General features: G+C 43.6%; 1 protein-coding gene across 1 annotated transcript in view; it reads right to left on the bottom strand.

The window, feature by feature from the left end:
- Window positions 1–493: 493 nt before the first annotated feature.
- Window positions 494–26,069, bottom strand: part of LOC104074150 (ankyrin repeat domain-containing protein 6-like) — a gene marked incomplete at its 3' end in the record, with an annotated part of 28,521 nt that continues 2,945 nt past the window's right edge. The window contains exons 2-11 of the mRNA XM_009574180.1: window positions 18,793–18,891; window positions 10,505–10,603; window positions 9,847–9,945; window positions 6,182–6,280; window positions 5,036–5,134; window positions 3,172–3,270; window positions 2,458–2,535; window positions 1,541–1,645; window positions 1,146–1,283; window positions 494–779 (exon numbers count right to left, since the gene is read on the bottom strand). Coding sequence (XP_009572475.1) covers window positions 494–779; window positions 1,146–1,283; window positions 1,541–1,645; window positions 2,458–2,535; window positions 3,172–3,270; window positions 5,036–5,134; window positions 6,182–6,280; window positions 9,847–9,945; window positions 10,505–10,603; window positions 18,793–18,891 — 1,201 coding nt within the window. The remainder of the gene's footprint in view (window positions 780–1,145; window positions 1,284–1,540; window positions 1,646–2,457; window positions 2,536–3,171; window positions 3,271–5,035; window positions 5,135–6,181; window positions 6,281–9,846; window positions 9,946–10,504; window positions 10,604–18,792; window positions 18,892–26,069) is intronic.

Genomic DNA, 26,069 nt, shown 5'->3' with positions numbered 1-26,069 from the left:
CCACCAACTGGATTTAACTCCATTCGCCATGCCAGTCTCTAAACTGGAATAAATGCACATGAGCTGGTAACTCCAGGTTTATTTGTGAACCAATTTCTGTACAGCTCTTGCCTCCAGTAATCCTAGAATCCCAAAAGACATGTTGCAATAAACAGAATTGAAACAGAATGTATCGAGCATACTCAAGCTCTTGGTTTAACCAAGGTAGTAAACTTCAGTGCTCACACACTGCTCTCATTAATTTTCCTTGGAAAAGCTCTTTGCATTTCCTGTCGGAAATCTTAATATTTTTAAGTGGATCATAAAAGTTCCAGTGTCATTTCCCATCACTGTTCACCTCTTATCTCCAAAAAGGAAATACTTTGTAGATCAAAACTAGTTAAGTATGTCGTCTTTAACACACACGAAACCAGCTTATTGTTTACCAGACTTCAGGCCAAAATGCAGCTGAAGCCCAAACAAGGAAAACAAATCCACAGTCATGATTTCGTACCCCTGAGAGTGCAGTTAATCGAGCACATTTTCTGTCCGTTGGCTAACTGTGCCCCAACTCCAAGTGCTGCTCCCTGGGTCTCCCCTGACGAGGGCCCCCGCAGGCTCACCTGCATCACCTTCCCATCCTTTCCTCGGTAGAGCGTGTACAGCTGGTAGGCTCGGACCTCGTGGGGAGGGGGTGGAGAGGAGCAGTGATGTTTACTCCTGCGCTTAGGCACGTTTTGCTGGGGCCGAGGGAGTGTCTGCTGATCAGCTGGGGAGATGGGGTCTGAGAGTGCTGAAACCTGCATTAAAATAGACACAACGTTCTCCCTATTTATGAGCCCCCTGGTAAACTATTCCTAGTGGGAACAGGACAAATCCGTTGTGACAATTACATCAAAAACCTGATTAAAACACCAATCCAGCTGCAATGGCTGGCCACAACCTTGGTGTCTGTCAGCACAATAACCACATTTCCGCACAAATCTGGTTCGTGTGACCCTCAACAGCAGAACTTTCCCACCAGAAATCAGTTTTGTCTGAAGAATATCTCTGCCCCGTGAGCACGGCGGGACTGCTGCCCTGACTCACTGACACGCCAAAGGGACACCCGTACTATTGCTCAACAACTATCCCTTCTCTCTCTGCTGTTTTAAATCTACTGATACCTTTTCCTTTGGCTTTTTCTTTTTGCTCTTCTTCCCTTTGGGATCTGGTGAGGTTGACCGGGGTTCATCCTTCAGATCGCTCTTTCTCTGCGGTGGCTGGTCACTGCTCGGTGTGTCGTCAGCAGCTGAGACGCTGCCCTGCTTGAAGCAAAGACAGGGAGTTCAGAGCAGTTCCAGAGATGGGGAAAAGGTGCCTTTTCTTCAATTTCCCAGTTTTAAGCTGCGCTGCACTGCACTGCAAGAGTGGGTAACTCTTTAGCAGCAAAGCACAACCGACTGCCTCCGACAGCTGCTGTGGTCATGCACAAGCGATGGCTCCAAATAGATTTAGTCTTGATGGGTTTTATTTACGCTCCCTCCTTGCAGCAGATGTAGGTGGTAATGCCAGGCTGTACCTTGCTCTGTACCACTTCATCCCGTGGTACCGACTGGGCTCGCCTTTCCTCCTTCAGCCTCTCTCTCTTCTTCCTCAGGCTTCTTCCACGGTTAAAGCGTGAGACCTGAAGGCAGACCACACTGTTACTCAGTGATGTCACGCTCTTTCCTACCACAGAAGCCAAGCCATAGAGCAGACCTTTTTCACCTCTACTAAAAGGCAATACACAAAAGAAAGTGCACTGCCAGGTGGATGCTGATGGGCCAAGCAATGTGGGTGTTCATAGCTCAGTGGTGGTGTGTTTTCACAGCTAAGTCCTGTCCCTTGGAGGGGTGAGAGCCTCCTCCTGTGTCCTCCCGTGTCCCCAGGCTGGTTGCCAAGCCAAGCCAAGCCCAGCCCAGCCCAGCCCTTCTCACGCAGAGGTGACAAGGAGGAGCAGGGCAGGGATCGCACCTGGTCTCATACCAGAATACAGAGCCCTCCTACATGCCTTCCAATACAAGAGCATTGTAGCATTTCACATACAGCAGCAGAATACAAACAGGAGATTTTGTCCCCATTTGAAAGCATCTTCCAGTGTGAGCAACTATCTTGGGGGTGGGAGAAGTCTGAGGCAGGCAGCAGAGGACACAGCCTGGGAGCTTTTGGGTACAGGGCCACCGCAGGGAACAAGTGCCTCTGGCTGCTCCATCCTCTGCCAGTCAGGACAGCTAGAACCTCTGCCAGCACTTAATACTGAGGCTTAATCTGCACACTTTGCTGGGCTTGGGAGCTGAAAGGCTCCACGTCAATAGACCTGAGGCTAGCACACAATGCCAACAGAAACGTAGGCACCTTTCACAGCAGAAGGTTAAGGACCAGAGGATCTGGCCCTTCTAGGTTAACTGGCCTCAGCTCCATGCGTATGTGTGTGTTGGGAAGAGATTTGTAACGTACCTGTGATGCTTTAGTGAGGAGGAGCGCAACCTCAGGGTTATTGTGCTGTCTGGCAACCTCTAGAGGGGTCTGACCTGCCTGAGAGGAAAAAGAAAATGGCGTTTCCTTCAAAACTCAAGCTGCCGGAAATGTGGAATTTCTCCACCCGAGGTTAGCACATGCTCTGTGCACAAGAGCATAGTGACTAATTGCTTTCATTTACCCAGATTTAATTCAACTCTAACACCCAACACTTTATACAAGCACTAGAGAGAGTGTTGAAGAGAGTCTGCATTAAGAGAGAGAGAGAGTTGGGGTTGTTTAGCCTGGAGAAGACAAGGCTCCGGGGAGACCTTATAGCGGTCTTCCAGTACTTAAAGGGGGCCTACAGAAGAGATGGGGAGGGACTCTTTATCTGGCAGTGTAGTGATAGGACGAGGGGTAGCAGTTTTAAACTGAAAGAAGGTAGATTTAGGTTAGATATAAGGAAGAAATTCTTCATTATGAGGGTGGTGAGGCACTGGAACAGGTTGCCCAGAGAAGTTGTGGATGCCCCATCCCTGGAAGTGTTCAAGGCCAGGCTGGACGGGGCTTTGCACAACCTGCTCTAGTGGAAGGTGTCCCTGCCCATGGCAGTTGGAACTAGATGATCTTTAAGGTCCCTCCCAACCCAAACCATTCTATGATTCTATGATTCTCATACAAAATACCAAAGAAACTCCATGTCCTACTTACATTGTTGACAACGGATGCATCAGCCCCTGCCTCCAGCAACAGCTTAACCACCTTCCTGTGATTTAAAGCAGCAGCTACATGGAGTGCAGTATCTCCTGCCTGCAAGTTACAAAGCAGAAAGCAACCGTGTAACACACGTCCTTCGGTCTCACCGCGCAGAAATCACACCTTCCTAAAAGATGCTCAGAGATCAAAAGACCTACACTTACTGATGCAACAACTAAGCTTCAATAAGGCCTGGTCAATAAAAAAAGCAGAGCTGGGGAGAAGGGGACAGGAGCAGGCAAGGAGCTACTTCAGGGCAAGGACCTACTTCAGCCTGGTTTTGAGAAATGCAGCTGGGGCACTGGTGATCTGGTTTAACTAAACCGAGTGACACATGACACAGCTTGGAGAGAGCCCAGAGACCACCAGCAAACGGATACGACATCTGAGGGCAGAACGGGTTTTCCCACCACAACCTTCTCTTTTTCTTTTTGCAGGTTTGATTACTTGGTGCGCAGGTGGCCATGTATCACATTACTCAAAAATAATCAGATAAGTACCAGCAGTGAGATTGCTGGTGTTCTCTTCATGAGATTCCTCGAGAAAAACAATTTTTGGACCAAGGCCAGCAGGTGATCCGGGTCCAGCACTAACACACTGCCCTGCCCTTGTCCCGGTGCAGTGAGGTGAAGATGGCTGTGATCAGATTCGGGCGCCGGTAACAGAGCCAGCAGCTGTTCAAGGGAGACCAGACACGTGCATATAATGCCCTCCTGTCCCCTTTGCCTTACATTTTGCCTTCAGAAAATTAGATCTCCTTGAGTGTAGTGGAAATCTATTGCTTGTTGCTCACTTGGATGAGGAATGTTCATAAATAAAACCATTATATGTGCAAATATGGAACAACTTCGGGTAGTGCTGGGGAATGAAGGAAAGTGGTGTCTCTCTGGGCCAGGTTCACACCAGTTGATCTTAATATTCAGTAGCTCATTTTGCAAGTCAAAAAACTCATTTCCAAATAAAATTACATAGTAAATTTAACATGCTGAAACCCACCTTGTTTGCTGTAATATCTCCTATCTAAGAAACAAGATTAAATGTACAAATCAGAAAACATTTTTATGATCTTCAACTACACATAGAAAATTTCCCAGGGACATGAGACAATGCGGTTAAGCACCACATAATCTGTTTATTTAGCAGATTTAACACATTTTAATGTACTAAATCCATTCCCTTCTACCACCCAGTTAGGCTATGCTATACATACAGCAATCAATTACTTCCCTATAAACCAACTATGGATGATTAATCCTAGGTTAGACTGATCATTACTTTGAATTTAAAGCATACTTTTTCTTCACTTTTGTATCTTTTTAATTCCCACTACTGCAAAATGCAGCAAAGAAAAGTATTCCAGAGAAATTCACACTTTTGTAACATCTGAACATTAGTGAGTTCTGCTTCACAATGTCTCTGTAATGGCCATAGGATCATTAAAACCTAGTTACAGAGGAGAAAATGGGACCCCATAAAATGACTGAATCTCTTGCCCAGTCCCATTCTGCACAGACTGGTAAGGACTCAGGAGTGCCAACCCCTACCCCTACTACTACTCCTGTCCCAAACTCCCTTTCTACACCAACATATAACTGCAGAACCTCATAAACAGGCAATGCTTTAAAGAAATGATGCAAATGCGATGGCAAAGTAATAAACCACTGAGACGCCATTACTTTAAGGCTATTCTTAAAAGCTCAGGCACTTGGTAGTACAGTGAAACACAGAGTGAAGTGGGATTCCTTGGGTAGGAATCCCTCTTGCCAACAACTAGCCGTATGCAAAGGGCGCAGAGTCGCAATGAAGTTCATGCACTGACCTGGTTCTTTTCATGGACAGAACAGAAAGCACTGAGCAGCACCCTAACGATGGGCAAGTGATTATAACGAGCAGCCACATGCAGACAGGTATCTCCTGCCTGCAAACAGAAACAAAGCTCTAAGCATGTAATCGCAGTAAGAAAGCTTGCACTTGTCATGGTGTTCAGGGATGAAGTAATCCTATTAAACCAAAAAGAGCAGTAAATGCCACGCACCTCCACTGAATAGCAATGCTGTCTTCTCTGCGGTACAAAATCTACTATCATGGGTGGGAAGGTTTAGCAAGAGCTGGGGTCAGGCAAGGTGGGGGTATGAATTCTTTAACCACTGATGGGAAATACTGGAATTATAAAATGCTGGTTTACTGCACTACAAAACTTGATTTACAGTTTTACGTTAAATCTGTTCTTCTGAACTGCAAACCAATGTGATTTGGAAACTCGACTCGGTGTTGCACATAATGAAGAAAACATGGGCAGTGGGGGCCAGAGCAGCATCCCCATGAGGGGTGGCACATGCGCAGCTGGGACTGGGAGCAGAGCCCCACGGGTTTCCATTTCTGTGTGCCTCTGCCCACCTTGTTATCGAGCAGGGACAAAAACATCTGGCTTCCTTTTGTAGATTTTTTTTTCCTTTGTCATGCCAGAATCATTACAAAATAGGAGGACAGCTGTCTAAAATTGAAGTCACCTTGAATCCACCTCATTTGACAGACTGACACAGTATATATTATCTGTCTCAGTGAGGGCAGGTCTGAAGGTTTTCCCTGCTCTGGCACAAAACCCATTTAAGATTTCCATCTTTCTGAGAGAGGAGCCCTTTTGCAGAATTGCACAGCAGTGTATGCATCAGGCCATCAGGACCACAAAAAGCAACAAAGGACCAGCTGCCTCGGTCTGTGCAACAGCCAAACCCCCTTTGGCTCCTTCCATCCCCACTCAAGAGATGGGTACAAGTAGTTGCATCGCTCAGTCCTATCAAAAGCATTCTTGTACATGATGTATACAATGGTTTGTTAGTGGGTTTTTTCAATAGCATTTATAATAAAAATCACAGCTTAAAGCATTTCTGAGTATTTCTACAAGTTAAAGCATATAGCTAAAACAAAGGCACACAAAAATGAACACGTTCTTTTCAAAACTCACATTATTTTTGAGGTCTGCTCGAGATCCTCCAAGTAATAAAACACGAGTACTCTGGGAATGGCTATTCTGGCAAGCCAGGTGAAGAGGTGTGTTACCTGCCTTAGAGAAATACAGGAAAATATAAAAGCCGTATTTAGAAATTGGACGCAAGCATTAAAAAATAAAACCTCACAGGTCTTCCCACAAGAAGATCCACCCAGGGGTGGGAAACTGTCGCTGTTATTTTCCCGAATGTATGAGCTGAACGAACCTGGAGACTGAAATACCCTCTCCATCCTGGAAATTATTTATCTGGGATATAGTAAAGGCAGTCTAACGATATCTGCATTGCTCAAGTCTGTTTGCAGGAAGCAAAGACTCCAGAAACTGTCTGGTTCATTAATATCAAACAGTACTATCAAGTATTTCATTTAAAGAAATATAATTCTTGTGTTTTGGGTTTTCCCCATGCACACACACAAAGAAACACGCTGCCATGGCACGGCATCTCCGATCTCAAGCAAAGCCGGGCGCGACTGCTGCAGGGTGTTAGGCAGACGAGGGTCACGACGAATTCTGTTTCTTTACGACTGTAACACAAACCAGCTCCAAGTCTGGCTGGGTCTGTAGGTGCTCTCACAGGGCAGGATGTAGGTTTCAGGCTATCGGGAAGCTTCAACGTTCAGAAAGCACACCAGTCTCCAGACAAGATGAGAAGGGGAAAAAAAAGACACCCAAACCCCAGAGAATCACATGCTAAGGTTCCTGAAAGAAGCAAACATGCAGTTTTTATGGACAGAAATCGAAGAAGAGTTTGCTTATCTTTCTAACACTGTGAAGGATTTTATTGGTCTGAGAGGTTTTTCTGACAGCATTTGGCTTTTGTTGGTCTGAAAACGTTTGGGGTTTTTGGCTCTTGGGAGCCAGAAATGAAATCAGCTCAGGTAAAAAGGTTTCCCATGCTTACTAGGCTGCCTGTTCACCTTGATTATGTCCTTTAATTTGTCCCTCGTGCTTTCAAGACACAGATCAAAGCTGCAGGGTTTGAATTACAGAAGGCCAACTCTTAGATGTGGTCTTAGGTTTTCAGTTCCTCGTTTCAGACTATTTCAGGCCTGAATGTAGTCTCTAAGCTGTGGCAGACATGAACATTTTCTTTCTCAGCTAAACTGCATGTGAGAGTCAATTTTTTCCCTCCTGGGTTTATCTCTGAAAAGCCTCTGCAATGTCTTTATCGTTTGCTGTTTGGAAGGTCGGCCCTGGTGGGAAGGCAGAAAGGTCCTGTGCAGTAGGTGATGGGCGAAGACCTCGATGCTGGGAGAAGTCATGGTGCTGGTGCCTGGGGTCAGGGCTCACAGAGCAGGCTCATCTGGCTCGTCTCCCATGGGGTGACAAATCTCTCACCAGCTTCTGTGAGAGGGAGAGTGGGTCCGAGTTGTACCGATCTGGGGGTCTTCACTGGTCTACTGAATCTTCACTGAAACGTACAGACTGATGGAGGGTCTAAAAAGAAGGCTACAACTGATCTCACAGGATGATCTATGACAGTGGAAGTTTTTATTAAGCCAACTTGAGTGGAAATAAACTGCATCTCCAGGGTGATTGCTGCACAGGAGGAATACGGCTACCCAGGTGGTTTACCTACATGTTGTCCCATTCCTCAAATGCCTGCCTGACTTGCCTTTAAAATCCCAGGTGTCCTGTCTGGCCTCTGCATTTCACTTAATACAGAAGCCATTTTCAACTGCATTGCTCTTTTATATACCGTGCACAAGGTGCTGTGCTGCAAGAAGTGCATCCCCAAACAGTCCCAGGAGATATTAACCAGGAGTTACAGAAAACACAGAGTCAAATCCCTCCCACCTTCTGCTGCTTAGCAGGGTTTGGCAAATCTAGAAGCCCGTATCTGTCCCATCCAGCCAAAAATTGCACAATACCCAGGTGTAAGTCAACAGCCCGTAGGGTGCTCCTGCACATGGCACTCAGCCCTGGCTGCCAGAAAAGCTGTCAGAAAGATTATGCCTTCTTGTCAGTAACATAAAAAGTTGAGAGACCAGAAAAACCATTTTGGGATTAAGCAGAATTAAGCTCTTCATTTCTCTTGAAAGCAAAAGGGGTAAAAGCACGTGCATGTGTGCAAGCGTGCACAATTTCCACATTTTTCAGCAGCTCCTGAGAAAAGATCCTGTCCATTAAAAAACACCCAAACGGTGAAATGCAAAGGGAGAGGATTGTGCGGGTAAGACATCAAAGACCAGTGCAGGAGCTGCTCATGCAGTATTAAAGTCTGTCAGTCATATTTCAGACATCAACCTTGCTGAGCTACTCTGTGCACATACTTTCCAAGAGAGGTTGTCTCCAAATAGTTGACATACACTGTATTGTAAGCTAAATCCTCTAATACCAAGAGACATCCAAGCCTGCAGGGTAACCAGACTTGCATCTTAAGCCCACACCTTTGTACGTAAGTGTGTGCATATACACGGCCATATGGAGTACAATAGTTCACAAGGACTATAAAGTCAAGCACTATTGTCTGTTACGTGTAAGCATGGGAAGTTGTCTAAAGTACCTCTGATACACATCTAGGTGAACATTACAGCAAAAAATAATTACAGAAAACAGAAATTGGAAGTTGGAACAATACAAAAGAAGGAATACGTATAAAATAAGATCAAAGATGAGGTAACTACAGACCACAAAGTGACTACAATCGTACAAACATATGCATATATATTGCATATATGCACACATGCACATACAGAAACACTACGCCCAGGCAATGTGCCTTTTTACTCCAAATCTTGGACTTTGGCCACCTGTCTTCCTTCTTCCCCTTTCTTTGCTAGCCCCTTTCAGTTGTCGGTTTAGAGACAATGTTTACCAAAAATGCTCAGAGATCCCATAGAGCAATTCCAAAGCTCTCTTGCCTGTAACGAAGGACACGGTGCTAACCGTGTGATCTGACCGACCCATCGGCACAGCGGTCCAAACCCTAACTCAGCTCGCACCGTAGGCTGCTACCGCCATTTCCTAGACTATTCCATTAACTTTTGAATTAGTGAATTGAAGACAAGTCTCCCACAGGCATTACAATTAGAGTGGAACTTAAACCCCTTGTTTTGTTATTCTTTCCTCTAAACTGCTCTCAAGGTATTATAAATACCAAAAGGAAGATAATGCAGGTTCATTACAAGATTTTGGTAAGAGCCTACAGTCATGTATTAGGAAGAACTTTCTAATAAAAGATACACTTCTTTTTTCCCTTCTGTGGCTTACATTAATTTGGCTGTTTAATTTCTGGGGGAAAAAAAAAAAAGGATTTTGAATGCCATTTTCCTATTAGTATAATTCATTTTCATTTTAAATCACACCAATCACAATGAATCTGCTCAGTATAAATTGGAGCACCGTGGAGATTTCCACAGGAATTGCAGTGCTCCTCAGCCATAATTAATGTATCATGCAATGCGCTATGGAGTCCCTCCTGCATCAGCTGTCAAAATATGAATTTCCTAATGCCTGTGGAGGAACCATCCAGGCTTAATAAATGCGAAAAAAGAAGAAAAAAATCCCACCAGGAACTGGTCCCCCACCTGCTGAGAAATGCCGTGGCCAGAAATCTCCAGTGCTGAGAATCAGCCACGTTACACCAGAACTGAAAGCTCCTCCTGCATGGGTCTCACCTTGTTCTTGGCAAGAACGTTGGCTCCTGCTTTAACCAGCACTTTGGCAGACTGACTGAATCCATGCCAACAAGCTTCATGAAGAGCAGTGTTCCCATCCTGAAGAGCGCACATACAAGAGAAGAAGGTTAGTGTGCTGTGTCCACATGCAGAGTAATGTTACATTCAGAATGCAGCAGCTGTACGCCCCACCTGGTCACTTAAAAAATAAAACATTTTCCTTTCCTTCTATCTTATTTTCTATTTTATTTTTTGAAGAGGCTAAAAATATTGTTGTTTCTTTTGTTTGGAACTTGGAATTAGTTATATTTAGTCCCTAAATAAGTTTACAGCCTGGGATTCTCAGTTTCTGGGATAATGAAGGTAAACTGTGCAGTGTTTTGCGTAGGGCATAGTATGGTTGTACATTTCTTTAATTCCTCCTTTAATGAGCTGAGACCAGACTCTTAAATCAAAAACTATCAGCCTAATATAAAAAAAAAACTAAATCAGTAATTTATATTAAAGAGATGGTACAGCTTTTTTTCAATGTAACTGTTCCAATTACTTTCAAAGCATCAGATACTTACTCAGGAGGATAAACCATAACTTTCTCTCTGAGACCTTAATATTGGTTGGCAAGGCTGCCATCCCACAGGGCTTTGCTTTTGCCTGTTACCTTGTCTTGTCTGTCCAAAGCACACCCCTCTTGAATAAGACTTGCTATAACATCGGTATTCCCTACGACAGCAGCCCGGTGCAATGCTGTCTGATCACCCTGCAAAAAGAAGCAAATCTCTAATCAGGACCATTCCCATCTCATTTTGACTCAACGCAAATGCATATCCACACACACAGGGGCTGCATCTTCAACACATGTACTGCCTTTGAAAACAGTCCCCATAAACAACTATCATTAAAGTTTCCAAGATTAATGAAGTTATTGAAAGAATCAGCTACAAACCAACTGTTTATAAAAGTTTGCAAGTCATCACAATCCCATATACAGCGCTGAAGCGTTCTAAAAATATGGTAGTATTAGAAGGCAGTGAATCTAACACATTTGACACTACATGTCTAATAATCAACAGTATCTGTAGGGAACTAAAAGGAATTATAGGCTGTCATAATTCATCATAATGATCCTCCAGTACTTACACTAACTGGATGAAGCTCTCCTGTTTTGGCTCTGATTGCTCCATCAGCCCTGCTTAGGATAAGGAGCATGAGATGAGATCGGTCTCTTCAGCACCTCTGATGAATTTACCAATTAGTGCTAAGAGTGGAGGGAATTTTATGACGAGGACCACAACTGCAAGACCATCAACTTATTTCACTCAAGCAATTGAGCGATCTTGAGGTCCAAACGACTTTCATTTCTCATTGACCTGCCACGTAGCAGTAACAAGCAAGTTTCTTACATCAGTTTATTTCCTTTACGGCCAAGCTTCCAAAAGAAATTATGCTGATGCGGTCACCTTGTCTGACTGCCCATCTATCTCCCCTCTAACAACTGCTGAACTCATTTGCTGAGCTAGAGATCCCAAGATTAATTTTCTACGAGCCTTCCAGAAACTGAAGACTAGGGAGACACAAACTACTGGCCCTGCCCATTGGGGGTTATCTATATATTTTTATGTGCATATGTGAGACCGTGATAAAAGAGGGGGAATAGAAGGATTTATGCAGCAGCGTGTAGGTGTAGGGATGTAAGACACCGACTGATGGGAAAATGAGCTGCAGTAGCTCCACTGCTGCCACAAAAACTGGTCTTGGCTTTCCTTTGAAGTTGCTTTGAACCTGCAATGCTGAAGCACAGCCTGAGTCAGGCACAAAGACTAGCTTCAAAGCTGCACACAGCCTTTTTGGGGGATGAATAAACAGAGTGGGAATCCAATCCACTTCTGCTTATCTAAATAATGGTCACCAAAAACACATGCTGGGCAGAGATAGGCAGTGTATCCTGAGGAAAAAAAGCTTGCAGGAAGCTAGTCCTAAATAGATACAAAATTTCTCTGCTACAAATCCTTATCAGATAATACCACATTATATCAAATACTAAAACTAGAGAAATTTCTGTATTTTCTGTCCTACAGTCTACAAGTCTTTAGATAACCGATAATTTGAATAATTTGTTCTCAAAGGCAATTAGCAGCTGACTTAAAAACTGCTCTTGGTGGGGTTCTTTTGTGCTAATGATACCAAAATAGTTATTAATCCATAAGTGAAAAATGAGCATTGCCAACCGCAACCTGTCAGTAAGCCTTGTAATGCCATCTGCCACCACCAGTAAATCATTAAATTGGCTTATAATCATGAAGTTGATTTTAAAAAATTGTGTGGAGGGCTTTTTTTTTTTTCAATTTGCCATCTATGTTTTGTCTCTAGAGGTCACATATTCTTACTTTTGTTCTTGTCCCTATAAGACTGGAAATGTACTTTAAGAGATTTTGAACAAAGACAATAATGGTTCCAGGAACTGGGACTTTCAGAAAAACATGAAGTATTGGAAAACTGACAGCACTGCAAGTTCTCTGAACTTGCGTATTTATTCCAAATTTAAAGATAACAAAAATGTTATGGAAAATGTCCAAAATATACCATCTCACAAGTGCCAAGTGTCGGATAGTTTCCAGTAATTATTACTGCACAGAAATCTGCTTGCTAACAAGCTGGGGAAGAACTTAACACCCTCTTTCGATAGTGCATGGTACTGGTGACTGGCACAGCTGCTGCTGCTACTGCAGCAATGGGTAATGTGGACAGTGCAAAGGTCATTTTATCTGACTACCATGAAGCGGAAAGTAATCCATCAACCTATCCCTGTCAACTGGTATTGCTGCACCAGCAAAACTACAGAAGATATTATAATAAAGACTAAAACAAGATGACATCTGCCATTGAGATGGATGGAGCTTGAACAATGAATGGTTGGTTTCTACTTCTTTACAGTCTGGAAAATGGATCATGGAGAAGACCAAATTGGGGGTAGGAATGGATTGTATTGGATTTAATTTGTAATTAAGGATCTTCTCGCTGGGCCAGTTTAAATCAAGGCTGTTCTCGTCGTTAGCCCAACCCCATTACAGTAACTGCAGTGAGGTCAAAGGCCATTCAGCTTTTTGGGGTTTGTAGATATGACAGCTACTTCTAATGGCATCTCAGTTAAATTAAAAACAAACACATATTTGGAAAGTGGGAAGCACACCTCACTGCTGCAGGAGCAGGTCTCTCTTGGGGAGCCCAGCCCATGTGCTGGGGGGCCATTCACCGGGGCTGCAGAATGGCACTGGGACGGCTTCAGCCATGCCCGGGCTTTGTCTCATACCATATTCTGGTCCCCAAAATGGAAGCCCAGGTAGGTGAAGGAACACAAGTCCCGCAAATGGCAGGCTCAGGTGCCTCCTACCCAAGGTGTGGGCTTTGGGTTGGGGAGAGCCAAGCATCTAAGAGTAAGGTCCAGCCAGCACCAGGTAAATAAATACCTCATCCACATAACAGGGAGTGTCAAAGGATATCTCAAACCCTGCCTCACCTGGACTGAGGCACCTCCCAGTGAAGAGTAGAAGGTAGCAATGTCCTGGTGAAGGTCCCTACCACCCCCAGACCCTTCAGCCAGCAGGGCAGGACCTGGTCGACCATTCCCTTGGGCCTCAGCACACACATTAACCTTAAACTGCTTAAGGTGCTGTGGAAGCTGAACCACCAGATTGCGATGGCCTCTGTGCGTGAGTCACTGAGAGACCCAGCCACAGATGGCGTAGCCCACCTATAAGTAACACTGCCTGCACCGCTGCGTTTCTAACCTGTCTTGCCTCCCCATTAGCAGAGGAGCAAACCCCTATCTTGCCTCTTATGGAGTCAGATTAAACAGATGAGTTATATTTTTTTCACAGTGTGAATTTTCAGACAGTGTAATCACTGACTCACGTATCTTTTTATTAATTGCTAAAATAACTGTCTCTGAAAGCACTCACCGGAGTTCTGCCTTTAGCAAGACATTATAGGGCTGTTCCAGAGGCTCAGAGAGAAATTGCACCGGTAAATGCGTATTAACTGCCCAGATTATTATGTGGGGCACAATTTACGATCCTATTTGTAAGTGATTTATGCCTTAGGAACAGACTGCAGATTAGTAGCAATGAAGAGAGATAACTCCAGTGCTGTGTCACACAAATGTGACCTTGACAGAAACAACAGAGTCTGCCTAAATGCAGACATGGGCCCGAAACCAAAAAGACACTTAGGTGCTTAAGCGAGGCTTGGTAGAAGTAAGGCACTTAAGTCTACAACGGTGTGTCTTAAATCCCCTTCCTCAGCTGCTGCCTAGCCCTGAAAGCAACTCAAACTCGGCCGTTTCCACTCCAATGGCCCGGACACCTTGGCTGGCACGCCGCCACAGGGCACCACAGTCATGGTGGCATCGGGGAGGTCGTCGCGTAGCACACACCCAGCACTGCTGCAGCCCCCAGTGCAGCCGTCTCCCCTCCTCTCTCTCGCTCTGTCAGCGCCCTCGTTGCACACTTGCTGGAAGAAGCTCCACGCAAGTTGCAGATACGTCCACCACCCTTTGAAACAAGGTCAGCGAAGGAGGTGACTGCTGGCTTTTCTGCAGCAGCCCAGAGATTACGGTACTCGTCCAGCTTGTCTTGCCATGAGAGTGCTGCTGTGTTGAAAGGGTTCCATCTTTAAGAAAAACATCCGTATTCACTGGGCTAGAGAGAGGGAGATGCTGGTAGGAGACCGGGATGAAGTCTGCATCCCCTCGTGCAGAGGATGAGGGACTGCACACCTGCGTGCTCTGCCTGTAATGGGGCTATTGCACAGCAAGGCCGAGAACCAACAGGCATGTTTCCAAAGAGTGAAGCCATGCTCTTTACGACTTAAATACCTGCTTTCAGAGAGGGCTACGGGCTGGGAGTCCTGAAGAAAGGCAGATACTTAAATCTTAACCTTCTCCATAGATCTTGGCATTACCCCTTTCCTTTAGCACTTCTGTGTTGGCTAGGCTGGTGGCGCTTGCTCAGTGTCCTGGTGTTCGCAATTACCTCTTTGAGTTTCTTCATTTGCTGACTGACTTAAAGCAGTGGATGCAACCACTGGGACCAGGTACCTACCAACTGGATAGGCATCTTTTTTACATCTGAAGTTCACCCCAAGGGAAAGGAAACAGCACAAGCAACTTCCAAAAGGGTTTCAGGTAGATATTAGTACTTCTGCCAGCTCTCCTGGGTTATTGGAGTCTCTATTATAGACTCTATTGCCCAAATTTAACGAGATTTGGTTTACCCTAGTTTGTAATACATGTTACTTTTTCCTTTCTCTGATTTAAAAAATACTATAACCACCATATTTTGTTTTCCTGCACACTCCTCTTCTCTAGAGCATCCATCAGTTGTACAGTCTCCTTTAAAGCTCCTCTCCAGTGTCACACTTTGCCTCCTCACTGTCTTTCCATGTTCGCAGAAATCACCAAACAAACTGTCCTGCTACAGGGGAATTGCACCAAAATAACCAGCAAAAACTCATGCCTTCAATCCCCAATACAAAGTGCTGGTCGGCACTTGCAAAGTCCTCTACTATGAAATCAAACCACTAAATTCACGGTAGAAAGTTCAAAATATTTTGAAGTTATAATATAACCAAGTGTTAAATACTCGCAGGAGCATACAAGCGTACATGGATATCCTGAAGCAGCTGTACACAAAGGCAACTGAATGTGTCCTAGTGTTTCTCAGTGTCACTGTGCTGCTCTCCCCCTCCTTTGCTAAAGAAAGGCAGTCATCGTGATACATAGTAAGAACAACTTTACTCTGAACGATAAATGATGATGCATGACCAGCAGAAGTGATCAGGACATGAAAAAATAATCATGAAAGAAACGAATTACATCTTAAATGAGACTGAAATGGGAATACAGGAATAAACCACTTTGCATATTTACATTCAGCTAGAAATTATTATGAACCCTGGGTTATTGTTCATTTGCAACTAATTTTCTGCTTCTTAAACTGGAGCTTCCAGAAGGGAAGTTTCGAGGCCTCGGGCCTTTTTTTTTAAATTAACTTGTTTTCCCAGTTAGATTTTCGGAGAGCGCATACAGGGCAGGAAACTTGATGCAGAGCACCCAGCGCAAAGCCCGCCATGCAGTCATGCACCACAGAAGAGCTCGGTCATGCCAGACCGCCAGGCAAGGTTTTGCAGCATGCAGCCATGGGAGATGTCAAGCTCAAGGCAGGATAGATGCACAAGATTTCTAACCTCCTTCTCTCTTTCTGATCTTCTAGGTTCCTTCCTAGCCTTTCTCTTCTGGTTTCTCTTATCTTTTTCGTCCTTGTTTTCCTTCACCGGGACAACTTTCTCCTTGACTATTTCTGAGGTGTGTGCTGTATGGATACTCATTGACCATTCAGAGATGGCATTGGGATCCCAGTAAGAGTTTTCAGTATTGGCAGGGAGAAGGAAGGAGTTAGCTCCCGGGGTGGCGTACTCTACAGAGCTGGACTCCACCGGTTGAAATTCATAATAATCCCACTCCAGGCCACTGGAGGTCATTCTTCAACTAATTCTTACGGCTCTTACTGTGTTTTAAAGAATGTATCTGTAGAACATGAAGCGAGTGTTTTAATCTCTCCGCAACATTTAGCAACTTTTAAGTTTCTGCTTATCATGTGGCAGATGAAAAGTTAGTCTTGCATTTGTTCATTAGCTAAAGAGAGTCAACTCCAAAATCAGATGTGTTTAGGTTTCTCTTGTTATTTAGAAAAATAAAATATAGATAATCTTTTTAGAACCTGGAAATTTTTTGTGTTATCACAACAATGCCACAGACAAAAATCAACTAAGTAATTTACTTTTCAATTAAATATGATGCTCCCCAATCTCATGAGCGATTTCATCTCTGAACCTAAATCTGTATTCCTGAAAAACAGCAATGAAACGTACAGATGTTAATCAACACTTGAAACTAAGATGCCTTCACTGCCAAATAAGCACACAGTAAAAGTGACCGAAGGCATAATCAATAGATTGCAACTAAAAGAGAACAAGAACATATTCTGTGGGGCATAAATAAAGTGTACAAATGAATTATACAAGGAGAAACCATAAATAAAGAACCTTCTTTGAAGACCTATGTAAAAGGAAAGCAGAAATATTTCAGTTAATACCTTTCACAAGCAAAAAACTTCACTTGGGAGTTTTAGCCTTCCTCCTCCTCTGAGACAAATCCAAACACACCCTCTGAGACTCAGCAACTCCTGAGGCTCCCCCAACCAAATTACTAGTACTAAATACAGAGCTAAAATCAAAATACATTTTAAAGAAACAGCATCTGTGAATCATGCATGCATCTATTCTGTTCAGATTAGTCACCACATTCAGAAGCGGTATCCAGTTGTCGTGAACAAAGCCCCTGAAAAGCTTGCAAGGCACGTGAAATAGGTCTTCTATGAGCTGAGTATTTCTACAGTGCAAGACTCTTTGCTAAACTTCAATGATGCTAAACACTGATTTACTTTTTTTCCATTATGGGTATCACATTTACATACAAACAGCCTAGATTTTATTCCCAGAGGATTAAAAAAAAGACAGACTTACTCAAAAAACAATTTTCACAGAAACCCAATTTGACCACATCAGTGGAAGTTCTTGCATTCTTAGAGCAGCAACTCACTTTTCTCAGGAAAACTGACTGTACTTGTAAAGTACCTGCAATTTTGTCTTAAATACCTGATGAATGATTTCTGCTGGGAGAAGTCAAAAAACATACTCAGGATACATCTGAATAAACTGATACTCCCATTACACTTGCAAATCTGCTCCATTTCACAGATATGAAAAAAGAGCGCAGGAAGCAAAGTTTCTTCCTAGAAAAACAAGTTTCCCAGTAGAAAGCTGGCTGCACCAGTACCCCAGTCCTAAGCTTGTCAGACAGACTGCTCACGTCTCACAGGGAAGCAGCTACTCACGCAGAGAAGAAAACCAGTTTTCCGATTTCTATAGATATTTAAGACTCTCGAGATGCAAACAAATGCCTAAGGGAATTTTTGAAAGGCACCCAGACATTTCCAGTGTCCTTTTAATAGTCATACAGGTTGCTCTACTAACCACCTTTGGACCTCTAGGTCCTTTGAAGAATCTACATCTTATTTATTACAGGGGGAACAAAGGCAACCCCTCCTCAAACTTGTTCCAGCATGCTATCAGAAGTTAGCAACGAATCTGAAGAAGTCATGGTTATTCAACTGCTGTTGGACATTTCAGCCTACACCTTTGTTCATCAGAGTGAGGTAACTAAAACCATGTTACCGGTCACTCCAATGTGCCTTAAAGCCTGGTCCAAGATTAGAACTGTTCTTATGGAAAAACGAGGAATTCCAATAACTTACATATTTTACCAAATGAAAACAAACTACCATTCAATTCAAAGCTGGTTTCGTTGTGCTGATGCTTCACCACATGACAGCCTCACAGATGCGACCACCCCCACATCAAGCACGGCTGCCAACGGGACAATTTCCCTGCAATGCCACAGAGTGCTCCAGGCAGCTGCTCGATACTCTATATGCTGTGGCATGCATCTACACAAAAAGCATCTCCCACTTCAGGCAAACATCGCAATGGATCATGTCCCCTACCTGACACCCTCCAGTGGGTTCCTATGTGGTACAACAAGCTCTTACTTCATTTCTACACCAAAAGGCAGACGATGACTCTCACTGCTACTCAGACCAGCCTGGCGCAACCAGAGCTCTTATAAAGAGCTCTTGAGCACGAGGACCAAGCTATTCATTGAAAACCACCACATTTTACTTTGTCTCCCATGCAGTTTTGCGTCTCCAAATTAGAAAATACAGAGAAAGATTTTGTTTTCATTTAATCCTACTTCAAAGAAGTGAAGGTCTACTCTTATTTGCAAATTACCTTCTCCCCTCCACCCCAAGCAAGAAGGTTGTATCTACTTACGTCATCTTGAATATCCAGGTCACAGCCTGCCTTCAACAAAACCTGGACAACATGGAGATGACCCTTGTGGGCAGCAAGATGCAGGGGGGTCCGGCCATGCTATGAATGAGAAGAAAATAATAATACCTTAAGGTGAATTTTTATGCATGGTTGTTGATCAGAATTTTATCCTCTTTTCCTCGTTCTTCTGTTCATACTTCTCTCTCTGAAGTCTGCAATAGCAGCAATTGGCATATATTAGTGTATCAAAGGCTTTACCTCAGTTTTGTGTATGCCGAAAACTCCTCCTCCCATTTCTGCAACATTTCAGTTTATCCCAATGATACTCTACAAAGGGGATATTATATTCATGTAAGGACACTTCCTTACAAATTCAGATCCAGCTTTGTGTCCATGCCTAAAGAGAAATCATGACCCTTTTGTTTCTGTCCCTGGGGAGCACAGAACCATCAACCGCTTTCAGTTCCACTCTAGTGCAATAGTGGGCTAATTCATATATTGTAATGGGTACCATCTTTGCGATAGAAATAAGAATTACTGGACTGTTATGTATGATGGACGCTCCCCTTAAAAGGAACGGAAGACTTGCAGTCACTCCAAGTGACTTCATGTGTATGACAACCAACCTGATTTTGCCAAAGATCTGTCAGGTTTTTTTATACAATACTTATTTTTAAACATTACCAAGCTCTAATCCGCATGAAAGTAAGAGTTTAAAATAGTCATGAGTAATTCAATCTATAATGTAATCACGGACAGTACCCTAATAAACAGAAGGACAGAAAAGCTAATTAGTGAGATGGATACATGATCTATGGTTTTAGAAGGAAAAAAAACCAATTGAAATTTGACAGTAAAATCTTTTTTTTTAAATAGAATCTCCCCAACGAACGGGTTCCAAAAATCCAAGTGAAATTACAAGAGGAAAACAATAGTTACTTGTAACTGAGCCCCGCTTGATCGTTCTTTGGCAGAATTTAAAATGAAACATTTCAGGAAAAGGGGAATAGGTTGCTCCTCCTACAAGAGGCCCAAGAATCGATGTGAAAAGAGGCTCAAAGAGGGAAGAGATTGTAAGAGGCAGTCTGGACAACAGAGAACTACAACAAGCGATTCCCTAAAAATTTAACCCATACAACCTGAAAAAGAAAACTCATAAGGGAGAATCAAGAATTAACTCCTGCTCTACGAAGTATACATGTGTGTATGTGTGTGTATGTGTCTATCTGTGTAAAATCTCAAAGCATCAATATGAAAGGCAAGTGAAACACCTTAAGAACTGTTAAACAGCAACACTCTAAAACTGTTAATTGCAAACTTTATTTCATTGCAATTAAGAAAACAGGATTCCAGCCATTGGTAAAATCATAGAGTATCTTCACAAAGAATCCCGTTTTCTCCACCAGGCATTTTATGAGATAAAGAAGAGTTACATTCCTCTTCACATATATCTGTTATATATCTATTTCTTCATTACTGCTGCTGTGATTGTCTATTTTTCCACGCAAAGATTTACCCTGCAAAGGAAGATAAAGGGCCCTAATACATCAGCTACAGAAAGAGCAAACACCTCAAGAGCTGGCTGGCTACTAGTGGCCTGAAGTAAGCAGAAGGCAACAATCAGCTTTTGAGGTTTTAAGCAACTTCTCCAGTGGGAAAGCTACTTCAAGTAAATAAAAAACCAAGCTCAAGACAGGATTGTTTTCACATAGCAAATCCCACACCTGCATAGCTGGTAAAGCCTCGGGAATTCAGCCTCTTCAGAGCAAAAAGGAAAGCCAGCGTTGAAATCCGCAGAATGGCTGGGGACAAGATGTCCGTGTCATTACTGACTAGTTGTGCCGTGCTTTGAAAACGTTAAAAGTTGATTAACTATACTACATTAGTAGCCAGACCTAAGAGAAAAGTCCTCACCCACGCTGACACGTGGGTCTCTCAAAACCCAAACGTTGTCTCCTGTTAGGCAGCAGCAACTTGTTCCCACGTGGGAAACGTCCATTCCTGCCCTGCTGAAGGCATGGGAAGGGCTCGCTTTTGGCTGTCACCACTGCCCCCCGGGCACCATCCAGCCTGCTGCTTGGGCGCTTCTCACTCGACATGGCCACAGGTCCCTAAACGCCCGCCCCTGCAGCGAAGGGCACCGAGCTGCACCGAGCACGCTTCCTTCTCCATCAGCCTGGAGGAGAGCCAGGGCTATGTCGCTGTTCCAGGTAACCTAATCGCAGGAGGCATAAAAGTCTCCAGGCAACACGGGGGAGGGGTGGGGGGAGAAGAAAAAAAAAAGAAAGGAAAAAAAGAAAAAAAAAGAAGCAGCCAGATTGACAAATCATTCCCGGCTATGAACGATATGTTTGGATTATGAATATGTGCCCCAGCACATTCAGGTTTACGGGTTCTGACTTTCTACATTACTTAATGGCAATAAGTAAATCACCTAATCCAGGCATCTCACTTCCCAGCAGGTTACTAATACATCATGAAAACAATTTATTGCAATCTGTGCATGGAGCAGAAAAAATCCCAAACAAACCCAACTTGAAGCCAGCTCATGTACTTTAAAAGGAAAACAGCGTCAACTACATGAATACATCCCAGCAGGGAAACTTTTGATAAGATAACCATCTCTAACCACTGAAAAAATGCTGAGGTGCAGCCAAAGGTACTGTGTTAAAAATAAACTGTGAAAGCAGAGTATGAGTTTATTTCAATATGAGGGACACGTTTTCCTCACCCAACACACCTTCCTAGCCAATTGCCACACAGAGCGTGCCTGGTGGCAGGGCACAAGCACAAGAAAAGGTTGCACAACCGCAGAAGATCCAGACCACACGACCTTCACCTGCCTGTTCAGTGCCTTAAGGCACATTAAAGTAAAGCCGCCCCAGCGAACGGGCTTATCTGGAGGAGGCTGCCCTCGCCCCAGGGAGCACCAAGTTCTCCTGTCACTGGGACCAACCCATCCTCGTTAGCTGGGCAGCCTCCCTGTGCTCATGGGCAGCCACAGGAGATGGGTGCTGGAGGAGGAGAGGGCACTCGCTGGAAGAGGCCACCGCGGGGCCAGGGAAAGCTATGAGCAAGGGTTGCCTGGCTGTTCCTGTCATTCAGCGAACAGAAATTCATGTTAACTGTGCATTTCCCCTGTCATCATCCCCAAATGTTCAAAAACTTCAGCCAGGTCCCCAAAACTCAGGTTTTTGTTTAAAAAAAATTTTTTTAAAATTGAGTTATGGAAACAGAAGACTAGAGGATTATTTTTATTCCAGAGGGTTTGTGTGTTTTGAGATTCTCTATCCAAAAACGCAGGTCCAGAGGCATCCCACCTATTGGTGTCCCCTAGAGAGAGACCTTCAGAGACCAGAGCTACCGCATACATGCAGTCCTTGAGCTTTTCCCACTATAAGGGAACACTATAAAGGAAAACTGTGACCCTTCCTAGGATAGGAAAGTGGGAAGGAGGATCAATTCCAGCACATTACGCTGATTAGAGGCTCAGGCTTTTGGAAGAGCACCTCAAGATTAATCATAACCCTGCAAGAACTGGCAATGCCAGATTTTCTTTTTCTTCCCAGTAACATCAAAATGAGAGCAGAGATGGGCGGTACAGCTGGACAGTGTTCCAGTACAGGCAACGCAAACACTGGAAAAATACTCCCACCCATCTCCCCACGCAAACGTACACATATATACACAGGTATGTATGTACATATGTAGGCACACACCAATCCAGAACAAACTATGAGGGAGAGACAAGGCAATTTGAGTGCCCTTCATGCTGTGACGACAAACTTAGAGTATCGCAATCTTTGGAGAGAAACTTTCAACAGGTCTGTGCCGTGGTGGGAAGCCCCAGCAGCGACAGCCAGAGCTGCTCTTGCCTGCCTCTGATCATTTCCTTCATGCCTGCAAGTCAAACCACCAGCACTTTACACCAGCTGTGAAAGAGACTGCTGATGGGCTAATAGGACTCTTTTTTTTTTTAACAAAATTTTTCTCTCACAACAATGCATCTTACCCAAAATATCTAGGAGGAAGAGAGAGGAAGGCAAACAAATTTTCCTCTGCATGTCTCCTCCATAAAGACATTTCACACTCACCATTGCAGCACCAAAGAGGCAATTTACCTAAATACACGCACGGGTCCTAGTGGCAGAGGAAACATATACAAACAGGAGTGTCTCCTATAGATGCTCATTGCAAGGAGACAACACTAAAACCAGAGACTCCTTAACATGCAGATTACTGACTTAAAAGCTTGTGAGCCTTTCCAAATATGAACTGTAACGGTTTGGGGGTTATTACAGAAATACAAATGAGAGACTGCTACAGTTTGGGATTAATGAACCAATAAAGCAGTCATTCATATAAAAAATACGCAATCTGGACTTCTATTCAAATGTAAATAATTGTTTCAGCAGGCAACAAATCATACAAACCCTCCCGTGTCACAGGCTTATTGACAAAATAAATGGGACCTACTGCACTAAGGCTGCAACTTCCAACAACCGTGACACGCTGCTATAGCTATGGGGTGTATCAGGTTGCAGCCAAGCACAGTAAACAGCCACATAAATTTCAGCAGTAAAATGCAAGGGTAGGGTTTTTGTATTTAATCTGTATTCTAACTTCCAGACACCACTGGCTGCTATCGATACATACAGTCTAAAAGCAGAATTTTCTTACAGCAGCCGCCAGTGTATGCACTCTGCAACCAAATCCATACAGGGGGGTCTTAGCACCACAAGCCACATGATCTTTCCTTGTGTTTATGTATTTGTAGATACTTTTATGCAAGTACATTCAGTTCTCCATCTCACCCTGCTCTTGTGCTGCACAGGACTGTTATTTATTCATCCATTCTGCACTTACACAAAAACATGCCTATCCACGCTTTATTAGAAAGCTTGAAAACAAAAACCAAGTCTTGTCACATTGTTCACACTGATGATTTTTTAGACTGTTCTCCATGAATAACCTGCTCGCTCAAGTCAGCAGAAAGTTTCTCATTGACCTCAACAGGCATTCAGCAAGTCCCTAAATGTTTGCTATTCCCCTTTCATTTATTTTTATTTATTGTTTAAAACAGACACAAGGTCACAAGTAGTTTTTCAAACTGAAGGAGTACAAAAATGTGAAAGCACCAAAATATATCTTTTTTTGTTTCTGTCTTAACTTAAAAAGGAAGAAAAAAAAAGGTTGTTTTAAAGAACTCAACACACTCTGAAGCTGAAATCCTGACGACAAGACTACAAGTACCCCAGCATTATGAAAGTGTTGCCATATGGCAGGCTCGTAATAGGCCTAGTTCAAAAATTAAATCAAACAAACAAACAGAATCAGTGAATCAAAACAGAAGCACTACCTTTTTCATTTCTATGTTTTTTTCTGAATTATCATCGCTTCACCACAGAATTCAATTTTACAGCTATAATCTTAATGGTACTCTCTGCAGAAAAGCTATATTCTGCTTCCCTTTGAAAAAATATTCATAAAACCCATGGCACTATACAAACTACATTAAAACTGCCTGTACTACCTTTATGACTTCCTCTGGCAATCTTTTCATGTTGAACAGGGAAGCAGCACGCTCCTTTGTAGGTGCTTGCTAATACACAGCTTTTTCTGGCCCTATTAATTCTCACTATTGAATGCTAAACCCCATGCTGCAATGCCCCAGTGAAACCCAACACCCAGTAACACTTCGTTTTGGGGAGCTGTAATGCAGATATGTAGATCTGGAAATTCCATCTCCAGGCATGGAGCAAGCCCACGTTAGGGGGTGCCGTTCCCCCAGAAGTGCTTTGTTTCAGCCAGGCATCCTCGGGATACACCAGAAGCTGATGCCTGGAAGATGAAATCCCTCTTCTCTCCATCCTCCAGGCACCATTCTGGGGACAAGATTAAGAAAAGAGCCGACCTGGTCTGATAATGTCACTACTATCGTTCCTCCCAGCCCACTCCTAGTGGTTCTCAGCCCTTTCCCTAACCTATTTCAACTCAGAAAATCCACAGAAAAATAACCCAGGAAAAGGAAAACAACATCCTAGGAGGACAGCAAGGCAGAGTAGCTCAGCAAAAGTCCCAGCAGTTTAATGTTGAAGATGCAGCTGTCAATAACTTTACTGAAAGAAAGTTCTACTACAAAAGGACTGAAAGATGGGACCAGCTTTCTTGCTTGAAAGAAAAGACTTAATTATACCAGGCTCAGTTCTTAATTTTCCAGCGTTTGCAGCATATTCACCAAAATACTTCAAAAAGGCACCTGCTTGTTGGATCAGCCAATTTGTATGATCAGTTGTTTGGGGCGTTTTTTGCCCTTTTCATAAAAAAACCAGCTATAAATTTCACACCTGTGAAGAATGTGAGACAAAAAGGCACAAAAATGGAAATCATCTCTTTGTCCTATGAGACAGAGCAGGAACAGAGCACCCTGGTCGACCATGAAGCCTCACACGCTGAGATCCGAACAGTCTCTTGGCCACCACCCCGCACGGTTGGTGGCAGAGATCCCAGCACCAGGATGAGCGCTTGATGTATGTGCAATGCAGGGCCACCAGCCCTCTCCCACTCTGGGCTCCCTGGTGTCAGATCGTCAACAGCGCTGTGACCTGCTGGCCATCAGCTCTTCTTTACCTATTTTAAAAGGCCCCAAACCTGGAAAGAGCCCCAGTGTCCCTCACTGGAGTCAGGGAAGATGCTGGAGTGTACACTTCCATATTGACTTCACCTGCACAGGTGCCTTGCTAGCAACGCTGTCAAAACGAAACAAGTGCATCCCTGAGGAAACACTGAAGTGAGCTCCTGGACACACTGATTCTCCATTGAATTTTGATTCTTTCACACTATTCTTCTGAAATCATATAGTTAGAGGTGACAAAAATGAAATACTATTTTGCAGCTGAATTGTTGTTTACTGAAGCAGCGATTAACCACATTATATGACCTTCCCTATATATGATAAAAATAGAACTGGATGACCTTGCCAGCTATCCAGCATTTAATGGTACTTGGTTTGTTACAGAAAATATGCTTCATTTTTCTTGAGCCATGCTCAATTAATTCAGTTTGAATAAAGAACTCTCTAGCATTTAGCTCTAGATCCTGGTCACTTCAAGCTGTGGCTCTGCATGGTGTTTCTCCACAAGAATTGGTCTACGCTTACAGATGCATATCAGAAATAAATTTTAAGCCTAAAGTGGTGTGGGGACTTGTTCCCTCCCTCCAAAGAGCTCTGTCTCTGCATGTCTTCTTCCAATAAAACTCTGATAGAATTCAGCAGG

The sequence above is a fragment of the Fulmarus glacialis genome, unplaced genomic scaffold (assembly GCF_000690835.1).
Source record: "Fulmarus glacialis isolate BGI_N327 unplaced genomic scaffold, ASM69083v1 scaffold6393, whole genome shotgun sequence".
NCBI classification, from domain to species: domain Eukaryota; kingdom Metazoa; phylum Chordata; class Aves; order Procellariiformes; family Procellariidae; genus Fulmarus; species Fulmarus glacialis.
This window is presented reverse-complemented; position numbering and strand designations above follow the sequence as displayed.